At 46.8% G+C, this 15,128-nt stretch overlaps 1 protein-coding gene across 5 annotated transcripts; it reads right to left on the bottom strand.

The window, feature by feature from the left end:
- Nucleotides 1-4,042: 4,042 nt before the first annotated feature.
- On the bottom strand, nucleotides 4,043-9,795 carry LOC119329344 (zinc transporter 10-like). Of its 5 annotated transcripts, none has more exons than XR_005159443.1 (7): nucleotides 9,646-9,795; nucleotides 9,417-9,471; nucleotides 8,581-9,308; nucleotides 7,626-7,775; nucleotides 7,122-7,510; nucleotides 6,190-6,236; nucleotides 4,043-5,636 (listed from the first exon to the last, which is right to left on the bottom strand). XR_005159443.1 is itself a non-coding variant. In XM_037602377.1 (5 exons), the coding sequence occupies exons 1-5, from the start codon at nucleotides 9,658-9,660 to the stop codon at nucleotides 7,205-7,207; spliced, it is 1,254 nt and encodes a 417-aa protein (XP_037458274.1). In that variant the 5' UTR covers nucleotides 9,661-9,794; the 3' UTR covers nucleotides 6,710-7,204. The 5 variants fall into 5 exon arrangements, 1 of the variants encoding a protein (XP_037458274.1); XR_005159442.1 differs by having other exon boundaries at nucleotides 6,190-6,233; XR_005159444.1 differs by lacking the exon at nucleotides 6,190-6,236 and having other exon boundaries at nucleotides 4,043-4,900; nucleotides 4,985-5,636; nucleotides 9,646-9,794.
- Between the last annotated feature and the right edge of the window lie 5,333 nt (nucleotides 9,796-15,128).

Below are 15,128 nucleotides of genomic sequence, written 5' to 3'. Positions count from 1 at the left end.
CCGCCGCGCCTCCTCCTTCTCTGGCAAGGCCGCGCCGCCACCACCCGGAGCCGGCGACCGCCGCCGCCGACCGCGCCCCGGCGAGAAATCCCTCTTCTCGGCAAGTCCGGCGACGTCTCCGGCGAGCTCCAAGAAATCCGGCCATCCTCGTAAAACGTGCCAGATCTGAGATCTAAAATCTCAAGGGTTGACTTTTTGCCCGAAACCCTAGTTCATGTTTCCTTGTTCATCGTGCTATAACTTTGCATCCGTAGCTCCGTTTTGGGCATATAGCGTGTCAAATTGTTCGTCTCAGAGAGCACATCATTTCATTCCATTTCATCATTTTCATTTGAGTTCATCTTGATGCCCAAAATGCTGTTAGAAGAGGGCTACTTGAGATAATTGTCAGATCTGCTGCTCCATTTAGATATTTGTCATTTTTGCCATGATTATTGTGTGCATGATATGCCCATGAGCTCTATATATGTTTTGTTAAGGGTTTTGCCATCTTTCCAGAGGTGCAACCCATGTATTTTTGTGATGTGTGTGGTGATTAGCACAAGCTTGCAAAGTGAGGCACTTGGTAATGCTAATTTCAGGGACTTAGCATTTCCACTAAGTCCTTGACCTGTTTATCTCATGTTGCCATATGTTCATTTTGTTTCCGAGTGATCCGTGCCTCTTTTGAGGATAATCAGTAAGGATGTTTTGTTAATATTGTAGTACTCTATCCATCCATGTCTTTGTTTGTAATTATGGAGCACCCTAGCTTGAGTCAATCGAGTTCGACTTTTGCTACTTCGCGAATCTGGGCAGATTGTCTACTTGTTAGCGATTTTGCCAAGGATGTTGTAGTTGATCCGTGCATGCTATGCTATTGTTCTTGCCATGTCTAGTTTGCATTTTGTGTATTCTTGATGGGTGTATGCTTAGCTTGTCATGAGTCGCTCCGTAGTGAGTGCATCGAGCTCGTAAACATGCCTACTTGATATCTATTTTCAGCATGCTCCAGTTTTCACCAAGTTTGAGAACTGATTATGTTTTTGCCATGTTCACATGCTTGCAATTGTATTTTCTGATCCCTTTTGGCTCAAGGTCACTAAGGGACTTTTGTTAAGCTCTTTAAGTAGCTCCATGCCATGCTTTACCTTGCCATGTTCAGGTCCTGTAGCATATAGTTTTTCATGCTCCGAAGAGTGCTACCTGATCTGAAATTCCAGACAAGTGTTAATTTCACTAAGTCTGAAATCTGTTTACCATATGCATTTTTGGCATGCTTGTTTGAACCTGTTAATGGATGAATTGGCCGTAGCTCAGTGCTAGACTTTTGTTAATCATCTTGAATGCATCCCTGCCATGTTTTTTTATGCCATGTTTGAGTGTTGTAGCTTGTTCATCTCGTTGCATTTAGATGGCTACTTGCTGTAAATCGCAGAACGTGGTCATATTTGAATTGTTTGCCATTTCCAAACCGTAACTCTGATTCCGGCGTTCTTTATATCATTTTCAAGCGATTTCGTCTCATCTTTCTAGTGGCACACTTGGATTTCCAAGTTGAGGCAAGGTTCATGCATTCCTTGTCAAATCTTGCATATGCATCCCGCATCGCATCCCGCTTAGCATACCATGTTTGCATCATATTGTTTGATCCTTGCACGTGGTTGATTGTGCCCTTGTTGCTTGTTTGTCTTGTTTGGGTAGAGCCGGGAGACGAGTTCGCTAACGAGGAGCCCGTTGAGTTTGTTTTCGAGGATCCAGTCAACTCTAACAACTTTGCAGGCAAGATGATCATACCCTCGAAATCACCACTATCTTTGCTATGCTAGATTGCTCGCTCTTTTGCTATGCCAATGCTACGATGTCTACCACTTGCTTTCAAGCCTCCCAAATTGCCATGTCAAACCTCTAACCCACCATGTCCTAGCAAACCGTTGATTGGCTATGTTACTGCTTTGCTCAGCCCCTCTTATAGCGTTGCTAGTTGCAGGTGAAGATTGGAGACCGTTCCTTGTTGGAACATTTATTTACTTGTTGGGATATCATTATATTATCTTGTTATCTTAATGCATCTATATACTTGGTAAAGGGTGGAAGGCTCGGCCTCTCGCCTAGTGTTTTGTTCCACTCTTGCCGCCCTAGTTTTCCGTCATATCGGTGTTATGTTCCCGGAGTTTGCGTTCCTTACGCGGTTGGGTTATAATGGGAACCCCTTGATAGTTCGCCTTGTTTAAAGCTTTTCCAGCAATGCCCAACCTTGGTTTTACCATTTGCCACCTAGCCTCTTTTCCCCTTGAGTTTCCGGAGCCCGAGGGTCATCTTATTTTAAACCCCCCCGGGCTAGTGCTCCTCCGAGTGTTGGTCCACCTGTCAGCTGCCGGTGGCCACCAGGAGCAACTCTGGGCTGGCCTACCCGTACCTAAGACAATCTGAGTGTGCCCTGAGAAAGAGATATGTGCAGCTCCTATCGGGATTTGTTGGCACATTCGGGCGGTGTTGTTGGTCTTGTTTTAACCTGTCGAAATGTCTTGAAGAACCGAGGTACCGAGTCTGATCGGAACGTCTCGGGAGGAGGTCTATTCCTTCGTTGACCGTGAGAGCTTATCATGGGCTAAGTTGGGACTCCCCTGCAGGGATTTGAACTTTCGAAAGTCGTGCCCGCGGTTATGGGTAGATGGGAATTTGTTAATGTCCGGTTGTAGATAACTTGAACCTTAACTTAACTAAAATGAATCAACTGAGTGTTACCGTGATGGCCTCTTCACGGCGGAGTCCGGAAAGTGGACACGGTGTTGGAGTAATGTTTGCGCGGGTTGCTCTCTAGTTTCTCGCTCGTGCTTTGCCTCCTCTTCTCGCTCTCTTTTGCGAACAGGATAGCCACCATATTTGCTAGTCGCTTGCTGCAGCTCCACATATTTACCTTGCCTTACCTATGAGCTTAAATAGTCTTGATCGTGAGGGTGCGAGATTGCTAAGTCCCTATGGCTCACAGATTACTATTACACCAAATGCAGGGCCTGATGATTCCGCTCCAGATGACGCGCTTGAGTTCAAGTGGGAGTTCGACGAGGACTCTCGGCGGTACTACGTGTCTTTCCCTGATGATTAGTAGTGGTGCCCAGTTGGGGGTGATCGGGACCGTGTCGCATGTTGGGTTATCTTTTATTTTGGCGCTGTAGTCGGGCCATGAATATTTGGATGATGTAATGTTATTTATGTACTTGATTGACGTGACGAGTGTTAGCCAACTATATTATCTCCTCTTTTATTACATATATATTACATGGGATGTTGTGAAAATTGCCTAACTTGCAACATATGCCTTCAATGCGATTATGCCTTTAAGTCGTGCCTCGACACGTGAAAGATATAGTCGCATCAAGGGTATTACATCCTATGCCTCGACACTGAAGAGAAAGACCCAAGGCTCCCCTGCCCAGCCTCCACTGCCGGAGCGACGGGCCGAGGGAACGGGAGCCAGCAGCGAAGGTACAGGAACCACTCGCCTCGATCTCGTGAGATAGAGACGAAAGCCATTTCGCTACAGCATGTGCTTTGCGATCAGCTGTCTGGAATAAAAGGTGCCCGAGGAGAAGCCAAACTTACATGTACAAAACCCGCACGATAGAAATGTGCGCGTTGTCCGCATGTGCCTAAGGCCAACTCCAACGCTAGACCTCAAACGCGACGCGCGGGCGCTCGAAGGCAGCAGCGCAGGTTCGCCACGCCTACTAGGTGTTCGAGGAAATGACAAGGACGGACCTCTCGTCAAATAGGGTAGCACCATTGGGTGCAGAGGCCGTGTCCGCCTCTCCGTCCGCGTCCGTTGTCCGTTTTTTTATTTCAGGCAGACAAAATCCGAACAAATCGAACGTCCGTTTTGGATCGCCGGTTGGAGTTGGCCTGAACACCCTGTGCGCGGTCGGTTTGCTGCTGCAGGTGCCGCATGCTCGAGAAGTCCGTCTCTCGGCACCCAAGAATGAAGACCAGTCCCCACAAAAAGAAAGAAAGAATGAAGACCAGAACAAGCTCTAACAGCAAATAGAAGAGGAAGAGCACAACGGGAAGGGGAAAACCATTTGTTACGATGCGCAGTGACAGACAGATGCAGAAGAAACCTCATCAGTGTTAAACACGTCAAATTCCGCAGCGCATCGCACCGCATCGCACGGCCGGACGACACGGATCCGAAAGCCAGGAGAGAAGAGATACATCCGGTTTCACTCTTGAAGCTGGCTCGCCACCGTGCCAGTTCTTGGCAAAGATTCCAAAGCCAGGAGCCCAGGAGTGCTGTATCCATCCTGTTCGTCCACTAGGCTGCTAGCTAGCGCGGGAAGCCCTCCTCTGTGGAGCACCTGCGGAAGACGCCAGGCTAGCGCGCCACCGTGTCACCTCATCAGATGCCACACCCCTCGCCATCTCATCAAATCCAGAGGGTGCCTCCATGCATGCAGGCGCACTCGTCCACAGAGCCCCTGATTGATCTGAGCTTCCCCTTTATACTCGATTCGAATGCGCCAAGAGAGGTTTCAGACTTCAGACGCAGAATCTATCTATCTGTCCATCTCATCTCGGAAGTCTGAACTACTCACTGCTCCGCCCATCCAAGTCCTGGAGGTCAATGATGGCAGGCAGGCAGGCTGCCGCATTTCCTCCAACTGACACGCACATTGCTCGGTGCTCCGTGCTCAGTATTCCTCCACGGGCGCCTCTTTCGGGCCTCGGAACATGTCTCGCCGGGTTGCCACAACCGGTAGGCCACCACGCCGTGGCAGGGTCACTCGTCCTCTCCTCAGTGGCGATCGAATCATGCTGTCCCTGGCTAGAGCTCCCGGTCCCGGACACTGGATCGATGTCCTCCACGACCAATAGCTCCTTCGCATTCTCTCTGTTTTGTCCCGGTCCTTGGAGATTCCATTATCTGATAGGATATGGTACATTTGAATTAGCTAGCAAGTCTCTTCCAACTTGGCAGTTGATGAGCCCGGGAAAGAAAAAGGTTAACCTTTCTCAAGAGATTCTGCGCGGCTACCTTACCAGACTGTCCCCTCATGTCTGGTAGTACTCCTATCTCCTGCAAGAACACTAGCTCGTAACTTCTTTGATGGCCGAACCTGAATTTACCTGATGAGAGTGGCAGATGTGCTCTTAATCCTCACTTAGTGATCATCCCCTAGTTTTGATTGCTCTCCAGGTGATCCAACATATTTTCTCCTTTCTCAGCTAAACCTTAGCTTACAGTTGATCACTATGGCATGTCCCAAACAGTTCCCTCACTTAGCCGTGGTTCTGGATGTGAGCAGCACGAGCAAAGCTGGTAACAAGACACGGACCTGAGCCCTTTCTATCTCAACAGCGGAGATGCCCTCCAGGCTTTGCAGGTTCCGGTGTCTGGTCCAGGGAGGATATGACAAGAGAATCTGCCGGAGGCACGGACGGTATCACAATAGCCTCTTGGATTGCTGATGATGAACGAGCTTCAGGCTTCAGATGCGCCGTAGCCTTTAAGTCGACGTTCATCGACTCGAGTGTGACATGATCAATATCTCTAGCAGCGGGATTTGCCAGGGAGCAAAGGGTTGGCTCCACCTTGCGACTCATCATCCATCCATATGACTGCACTCGCCTTCGCGTCAAGCACTTCTAGTTGGCAAGACCTGTTTATGACATAGCAGAAACATCAGTTTGTACATCGAATTGTCGACAATTCAACTTTTGCATCAGAAATTATAGTGGGTGTTTGGTTCCAGCATATTGATGGAACAAGCACTACCCACGAAGATTATGCACATGCTATTTTCATCGCGATAAGCAATTATGTAGGCGAAACTAAATCCATTTTGTCCACTAGTAGATTCCTATCAGTTCCGGGTCATGTAGTAAATGTTAGAAACCATCAAATTTAGAAGAATGGAAAGAAAAGGGATAATTTTCACTGAATTTGAGCACACTAATCAAAGGTTCAACTTAGACTTGGTCTTTCTACTGTAATGTTACTACTGTACCAGAAAACAAGAAAAAAGGGGGCCTGCATAACCAGTCCCCTATAAAGTAATGGTTATAGCTCGCACAACCATATTTGTCGGTGGGTAAAAGCAACAGAGGATGGTAAAGGCTGAAAGAATGCAGCAATTTAAAATTTTGAAACATGGGCATTTTATATGTCCAGGAACAATATGTCCCATAAGGATTTATATGTATCTGGTTTACCTTCTTGCACAAGCTGCCTGGATCATATGTTTGCTCAGAGGCCTCTGCTGGAAAACCATACAAATGCACTCTAGGTAAAACACTCAGATCACAAATCTTACATTTGTCGACAGTATGTGTAATGCCATCAACAGAGAACATTGGATATTATATTATACAGCAAACAGAACCAATGATACAATACAATTTTTGTTTGAGAGGGACTACAAATAAATGATACAATATATATGTGTTGTTCAGCACAAGCATGGGTTACTGGAACTTGATAAAAACATAACCAAATATAAGATATACTGCAGTACAATCTACCAAAGTCGTCTAGCTCAAGTCATCAGGAAAAATCTACATTATTACAGGCATAGATGAATGAACTGTATTTTGATAAAATTAATTGTGGTGTACAAATGAATCTGCAGTCCAGCAACAACAGTATCAACGAACTGCTTCAATTACAAAAAAGAATAAAGGATAAAGAATTTCTGTTGCATCATATTCAATCTTCGTATGATTGGTATTTAAGTTGAGAAAGATCGGTAACCTTTATTCCATATATACAACCAAAATAGTGCTAACAGGTGCGGCAAAAGAGTCAGGCGTGAGTTCATAACCATCCTAATTTCAAACAGCACCTGCGAATGTATTCGAACAGTTGAAGCGACTTTCAGGAGATCCACATTGATGTACGTGCAAGATTATACTTGAGAACAGACAAGGCCTCTTATCTAACACCGAGGATGAACTGTACATCTGCAAAGACTGGTGGGACTCCTAAACTCTTTATTCCCTAACTAACTTGTCCCAATTCTGTACCACCACAATGTACCCAAAGAGGGACTTCCTTTTCTATGACCAAAAGAGGACGTTACACGGCCCAGCACCATGGAAGAACAAACAAAAGAATGGACAGCGAAAGGAAAAGCCTCCCATCTTACTCAGTTAATGGTAGCTAGGCAACAAGTCGTAGTGCATTGATCACCAAGCAGCCCGTCCCAAGCTTCAATAATCCTCACTGGCACTAAGCCCAGATAGCCAGTGATGACATGGCAATAGCCCCGACAAACAAGGCAACGTATGAGCACACTTGCAGCCTCGGATTGCAGCTCATCCTCCGGCTCAGGAAATCAGCAGCAATGAGATCCACTAATGCCATATAGACCAGTATACCAGATGACATTGAATCCAGAATGCCTTCCACCAACAATGCCCTGGGGCTGTTGGCATTGTAGAATGACGCGATCCCCGCCCCCACGGTGATCCCAGCAGGTGTTGTGATAGCAAAGAAGAAAGCCATCAGGAGTGCAGAGAAATTCTTGAACTGCGCCTGCATTTGTTCATACAGAGTGTGTTGAATTGATGCAATTAACATGAAGGGGACATGAGTGCTAACTCCGAGTGAGGAACTGTTAACCTTAGAGCAAAAATGAAGTGGACATAACCTCAGAAATGCAGCCACCCAAGGCAAAACCCTCGAAGAACTGGTGGAAGGAGAGGGCGGCAACAAGAGGTTTAATGGTACATGGGCTTTGCGAAACGCCCAAGGATAGCCCGATGATCACCGAATGAGATACAATCCCCATCTCCAGAATCTTGTTGAGAATACAGAAAATCATTATTCGGTATACTTCACAAATACACTACTGAAAACATCAATGCAAGAGACTACATTTTGTATCTTTGGTCGTCTGTGCAGTTGTACTGACATTTTTCAGATATAACTTAGCAAAGGAAATTTCACTGACCAGAACTCAAACATACAGGACAGAGAGCATCTCCAATAGCTCCTGTAAAAGTGATTTTACCGGGGTGCCCGTATAATTTAGGGGAAGTTGTTTTGTGAGGTCTTTTCTCTGTTCCCGTAAACATCTTCCCCTAAAATCTGTTTTTCTCTTTCTATTTTCCATTAAACAAGCATACAAATGGCACATACATGTACTCCCTCTGTCCCTCAAATGGATGTATCTAGCACTAACTTGGTGCTAGATACATTCATTTGAAAGACAAGCTTGGGACAAGTATTTTTCAGACGGAGGGACTATATACTATCATCATAATAATTCAAACAATGTTATTTCTGACACACATACTTGATACTCATTTCAAATTCACAATTTACGAAATATGATTTGAAAGTCAAATTCAAACATAACAAATTCAGTAAATAATCCAAAGTAGATATAAGAAACTGTTCAAACACGGGGATGTACTATGTGTTTACAAAGCTACTGCATAGAACGGTAGTAATAATACTATGATTTTGCGAATTTTAAGTTGTCTGATCTAGTGATCTTTGGGATAATTGGATTAAAAAATGTACTGTATAAAAGATGTCACTTGTGTTTAAGTAGAAGTTTGTGGCCCTAAGAACTGGCAACAACATTAAATTGCCCGTACCTGCGAGACAACCACATGATGAGCTTGGGACGGCCTCTCCTCGCTCCCATGCCCATGGTCATGGCCATGGCCCTGGGCGTGGGCGTGTGCATGGGCGTCGTACACGGCTCCACCATCGCACGCGTCATGGCCATGCGCATGGCTGTGCTGGTGCGCCGCCGCGTGCGCGCGCATGCCCACGATGTGCATGGCGTCCTGCTTCTCATCGTCGCCGCTCATCGCGGCGGCAGCCATCCCTGACAGGGAGCCGTCCTCGAGCAGCGCCGTGGTGTCGTCACGCGCGGCTGTGGCCGCGGCTGCAGCGGCCTCCTCGCCGTGCCTGCGCTCGTAGAAGCGGGTGCCGACGAACTCCATGACGAGCGTGCCCAGCGCGGCGAGCATGGCGATGAAGCCCGGGAAGGGGAACCGGCGCCACGGCATGGCCGGGAGGCACGGGTCGGCGAACTTCTCCTCGGCGTCGTGCATCATGTGCACGAACCCCGTGGCGAGGATGACCCCCGCCGCGAACGCCTTGGCGAGCACGAACATCCCGCCGCCGGAGGACCCGCCCTCGCCGCCGCCGCCCCCGCCGCGCCGCCTCCGGCCGACGAGCGGGATGGCGACGCCGACCGCGCCGGCGATGAGGATGGCGGCGACGGCCACCATCTTGAGCCTGAGCGCGGCCGCCTCGTCGCGGCACTCCTCGTCGTCGCCCGCCCCCTCCTCGCAGCTCGCCGCGGAGACCGACGCTGCCACCGCCGACGACCAAGCGGTGCCCCGCCCCGTCAGAATCACGAGCTCCCACGATGGGTTTAGCAAAAAATAACCATAAATAGCCCCTTAATTAGCCTACGTACCTGCGAATTGGTGCAGGTGGGCGCGGAGGTAGGGGACGTAGTACGACTCCGTCTCCTGCCATTAGAGGAACGGAGAAACCCGAATGATTAACGAATTTCTTCACGCAATTCAGCGCTGTGTAGTAGAACAACGCGGCAGCAGGACAAATAAGCAGGGGATTCTGAACGCCATGGCTGCCGCTGTGATGAAGAAGAAGAAGAAGAAGAGAGGACGGCAGGGGGGGCTCACCTCGAAGAACGCCATGGCCGCCGCGGACAACAATAGAATAACAATCCGATCCTGCTCACTCTCCAGAACAGTCGACGGATTATTCGATCCGATTCGAGGAATGAAATTAAACCCAATTTATCACCGCGCGGCGCGGCTGCTGCATGCGGCGGGGAGCAGACACATGCGATGCGTCGCCACATCGGCGCGCGGGGGCCCCGCCACGGGAGGGGGGTGTCGTCATCCCCGAGCCGCCGCCGTCGGTTGGGGGATCTCACGGGGCCCCGGCGGGCCGGCGCCGCGGGCCGGCCCGGTCGTGCGTGCGTGCGGGAGGGTCCCATGGGCCCAGCGGTCAGTGGGACGCCGCGGAGGGGGGCCGGTCAGGCGTGCGGGGTGGCGGGCGTGGGGGCCGTTATCGGTGGCTCGCGTGGGCCGGCGTTTCGTTACGGGGGACGCGGGCAAGTGGACGTGGAGGTACAACGATGTCGACACTATGGCGCCCGCGCGCGCCCGTGCCGCCGGGCGGAAGGTCGTTGTGGGCGGCATGATCTACGCCCGGATTGCCAACTGCGATCCCGCCTTGGCTCTACACGCATTGTCTACGAATCTCACAAACGATAATCTACTAGCTCTTTCCTACGAAAGGTACACTCTCGCCCAGTTTTTAATACTTCCTCCGTCTCATAATGTAAGACGCTTTTTAATACTACACTAGTGTCAAAAAATATCTTACATTATGAGACGGAGGGAGTATTTATTATACGTGAAGCCTCTCGGGAATTCCCAGCAAAGTCTCAAGCTCCGCTAGTTCTCGGCGGTCCCACTTGTATGATATTCTGCAATACACCACACTACAGAGCCTCAAGAGGAGGAGTACGCATACGCAGCTGACATAAGCTCTCATGAAAACTAGTAGTACTAAATCAACGACAAATAAATATACATGCTACTCATCTGACCTTCTTTTTCAACTCTGTTTTTTTGCGAGAAAACTTTCGATTTATTCATCAACTGTCAAGGTAGTACAAAGAACACTAGAAGTAAAATTTACATCCAAGTCCACAGACCACCTAGCGACGACTACAAGCACTGAAGCGAGCCGAAGACGCGCCGCTGTCATCGCCCCTCCTTTGTTGAAGCGGGGCAAACATTATTGTAGTAGACAATCGGGAAGTCGTCGTGCTAAGGCCCCATAGGACCAGCGCACCAGAACAGCAACCGCCGCCGATGAAGAGAAGTATAGACCGAAAGGATCCAACCTGCAGACACACAGAAGTAGACTTTCAACTCTTGATGAGGATTAGATCACACTTCATCGCTGAATCACACAAAGTGATGGGTCATATATGCCTAGATTAATTTAGTGCTTTAGAGGGAGAATATTTGATGCACCGGCTGCTTGTAGAGCAAACAATGAACCAAGCCCAGTTGATACTTTTGTAAGTTCTTTTCCCGTGAAATAATAAGACACACTCTCTCTCCCTTTCGGTATATGTCAAGTCGTCGGTGATTTTTCCCCGTGGGAGTTATGCGGGCCGCAACGCCATTGAAATGAAAGAAACCATAGTAGAATCAGGGAGAAGAAGCCGTTGAAACTTTAATGGCGCCACAATGGTAGAGTTTGAGTGCCCTCCAAAACACCCCCCATAACCTACGAATATGGTTGAACCCCTTTTTGGAGTATCTTTCAAACATTATGAAATGTGCAGGGATGACGACTCTATTGGAGTGTCTTTTGCCTCCAGAGTCTCCATATTAGCGGTTATTATAGAGGGAGGGACATATCACGACTCTGCTACATTTTCATCGAACTGCAAATACAACTACATTCGAACCTTCAAATATTCTAAGAGGTACTTAATCACTCCAATCTATCACTAGTAGAAAAATGGCCATTTGTCCCGGTTCATAAGACCCATCTGTCCTGGTTGGGGAACCGGGACTAAAGGGTCGTTACTAATGCCCTAAGCCTTTAGTCCCGGTTCTTATACTAACCGGGACAGATGGGCCTCCACGTGGCCGCTCCGGCGAGCCCAGGCACGAGGGCCTTTGGTCCCGGTTGGTAGCACCAACCGGGACCAATAAGCTTCCACGCGTCAGCATTTCAGAGGCTGATTTTTTTTTTTGAAAGGTGGTTTAGGAGTTTTGGGGGTTAATTTAGGTTGGTATAGATAGCTAATAGAGAGATGTGTCTTCTCTTATCTCCGTTCTACTGCTACTGCAATGCCTAAACATGACTTAGATTGAAGTGAGGCAACATGTGGTGCATGTCAAAAGTAATACTATTCCTAACTTGATCAAGTCTGGATTGTACTACTTTCGACATGCACCACATGCATGTTGCCTTCACTTCAAATCCATGTTCATTTCACCCGCTGATATATAATAACTCTTCATGCTCGCATCATGCATCATCATATATAATAACAAGTCTACTAATCATCATCATACAACTTCTACTCGTTATTAATAACAAGTCATACGATCATCATCCTCATAGTCATCGAACCAACCCTACTTAATTGTTCTTAGCACATGATCATCAGTATTAGGTAGGACCTAAATACCCTCTTTAAGGTAAAATAGCATAAAACAATATAGACCCTGACTCTCCATTATGGAGAATGGAGATCATCATGTCTTCAATTCTTACGCTTCGCTTCCTTTTACTTCCAAGAACCTCCTTACGATTGTCCATACATTTTTTCCATCTTTTGATTTGCATATCTCCATTCCTTTTAGAAATCTAGTATGGACAGTTAAGATTCGTAGGATGACATGGATGTATGTTCAAAACATTAAGGCTACCTTTCTGATACATCAAATGAGGCACACAATTCTCTCGGATTATCTGTTGAAAATATAGTAATAACTTCATAGTTAGCAATGATGTACTAGTTTTAGAAGTATGCAAAAGATGCATGGTCGTAATAGTAAAAAATCTTACCAGGGTATCTCCATGGTAGTTACCGTAGTTCAACACATGCACTAGTGGCACGTATTGATCATAATGTTGAGGAGTTTGATTGTAGATATTGTAATTCTCGATGTCAGTACAAAATCCGACCAGATGATTTTTCTCCTTGTAAGTTAATTTGGAGCCATCGGTGTAGTGGGTTTTGTCTACCATCTCCTGCACATTCTTTGAAGAATGAAAATAAGCTGTCAATGGAAATAAGTTATCAACTATTTTGAAATAAACAATATAAATTAGCTAATAACTATGTTTGAGAAACTCACATAGTGGTAGAATTGGAGGCGTATCAACAAGGACCCAAATGTCCATATTGTCTTGCTCGATTTCACGATCACCAAGATCCATAGTGACAAGCATACCCTCATCAAAACCATACATCTTGCAAAGTGCTTCCCATTTTTTGCAACCAAAATGGGTTACGCTCTCAGAATTGTACAACTTTACTTCAAAATCCACATCATGATGAGTCCTTAGGTGAATTTTCTTTGTTTCGAAACTTTCATGGTCTTCAAAACCCATCCTCTCCAAGACATAGCGCCTTGCATGGCATGGGATAAGCTACTCGAATTGTAAAAAATGAAAATTACACGTTGAAATAGTTGTAGTCATGCTTAATTACGAAAAAACACGTGTCGTCGTTGCGTACCGTTTCAACATCGAAGGTCTCCTCGAGCTTAATGCTGAAGCACCGATCATCGTCCAGGTGAGGCATGTCGCACAGACCTCGATCGTCGTGGCACCAGCTGCACTCCCCCGGGAGACTTTCGTCGTCTCATGACGATATTTCCTACGTTCATAATTCAAAGATATAACTTGTACAATTAAATATATGTACTACAAAAACTAAATTAGATCATTATTATTCATCACGGGTTGACTATCGGTCTGTCGAGTCTTTTCTTGAAAACTCTCAGCTCACATGGTGTATATATTCGACTCTCGGTGATGGTCGCTCCTCACTTTGTCCCCGAGTGCATTACACCAAAATGTCTAGCACACGGGAACAAAGGAGAAGCGACCCCCACGACAACAGTCGGGATTCTTCTTCCTCTCATATATATATATATATATATATATATATGGTGGAACTCTCCCTCACTGATTCCTCTCTGACATTTGCGACCGTCGGTGATGGTCGTTACTCCTTCTTCCCCTAGTGCATAACAAAGGTCTAGCACCCGAAGAAGAAGGAGAAACGACCCCCACGATAACAGTCGGGATTCTTCGTCCTCTCATATATATATGGTGGAACTCTCCCTCACTGATTCCTCTCTGACATTTGCGACCGTCGGTGATGGTCGTTACTCCTTCTTCCCCTAGTGCATAACAAAGGTCTAGTACCCGGAGAAGAAGGAGAAACGACCCCCACGACAACAGTCGGGCTTCTTCGTCCTCTCATACATGGTGGAGACTCGATAGACTTAAAGTCAACCCGAAATATTGTTTAATTATCTTTCTAAAAAAGGATTTGGTTGGTCTCACCTCGAGGTCGGAGGGGTCGGTGACGGGGACGACGGCGGGGATGATGGAGGGGGGCTCCTAGATTTCTGCGAAAACAAAAACCCTATAAGCTATCAACTAATCATATGCATACGCCTTGCATAGTGCTCTCCAATTTTAGCATTCAAAGTACGAGTAGTTTTCCAATTTGAGCATTCAATAAGCAAAATCAAATCGCAAAACAAAGTAGTATTCAAATTAGGATGCATTCAATTATAAGCAAAACTACATCATCTCTTGCATCCGTACATCGTCGAATATTATCACTAATACACCTCGAATACTATCATACATATAACATCGCTAGTACAGTTAGAACCGTAGCGCCCGACGGGTATCGGCACGGGCGGTGGACACCCAAAGAGAAGGAACCATCACATGATCGCTCCAGTGAGATCCCCAAAGAACCTGCCAGGTATTGTCGAACCTTCCCTCCAACGCAACCATATAGCGACGGACGTGCTCGTCCTCCTCGCTGACACGGTGACGTACCACCTCCGCGGTGTCCGGAAGCCTCGGCACCATCACTGGCCCACGCGACCGCCACCAAACAAGGATCGGGTCAATGACGGGCTGGCTCCTCACCAACCTACGCCCCCGGAAGGTAGCACATCCCAAAACCATCCCGACGGAGCCCAGTCCCGGACATGGCCCCTCTGATCAAGCCGGCCTCCTCCGCCGAGTCGACGACGAGGATGCGGGATAGGCATCATCGACGTCGATGCGGGAATAATTGCTTCAACTAAAAAAATAAAATAGTTCTATTAATTTTCTTGCTAAAAATAAACTACTTCGATAGTAAAATAAACTAGTTTTATTAAATCAAGTAGTTCAACTACTAAGCACTTACTATAAATAGAATAAAGTAGTACTTACTAAAAATAAACTACTTCTATATATAGTAAAATAAAGTAGTTTATTAAATCAACTAGTTCAACTACTAATTAATTAAGCACTTACTATATATAAAGTACGTTTATTAAATCAACTAGTTCAACTACTAATTAAGCATTTACTATAAATAAAC

The sequence above is a fragment of the Triticum dicoccoides genome, chromosome 7A (assembly GCF_002162155.2).
Source record: "Triticum dicoccoides isolate Atlit2015 ecotype Zavitan chromosome 7A, WEW_v2.0, whole genome shotgun sequence".
Lineage (NCBI taxonomy): Eukaryota > Viridiplantae > Streptophyta > Magnoliopsida > Poales > Poaceae > Triticum > Triticum dicoccoides.
Note: the sequence above shows the minus strand (reverse complement) of the source record. Positions and strands in the feature narration are given on the sequence as shown.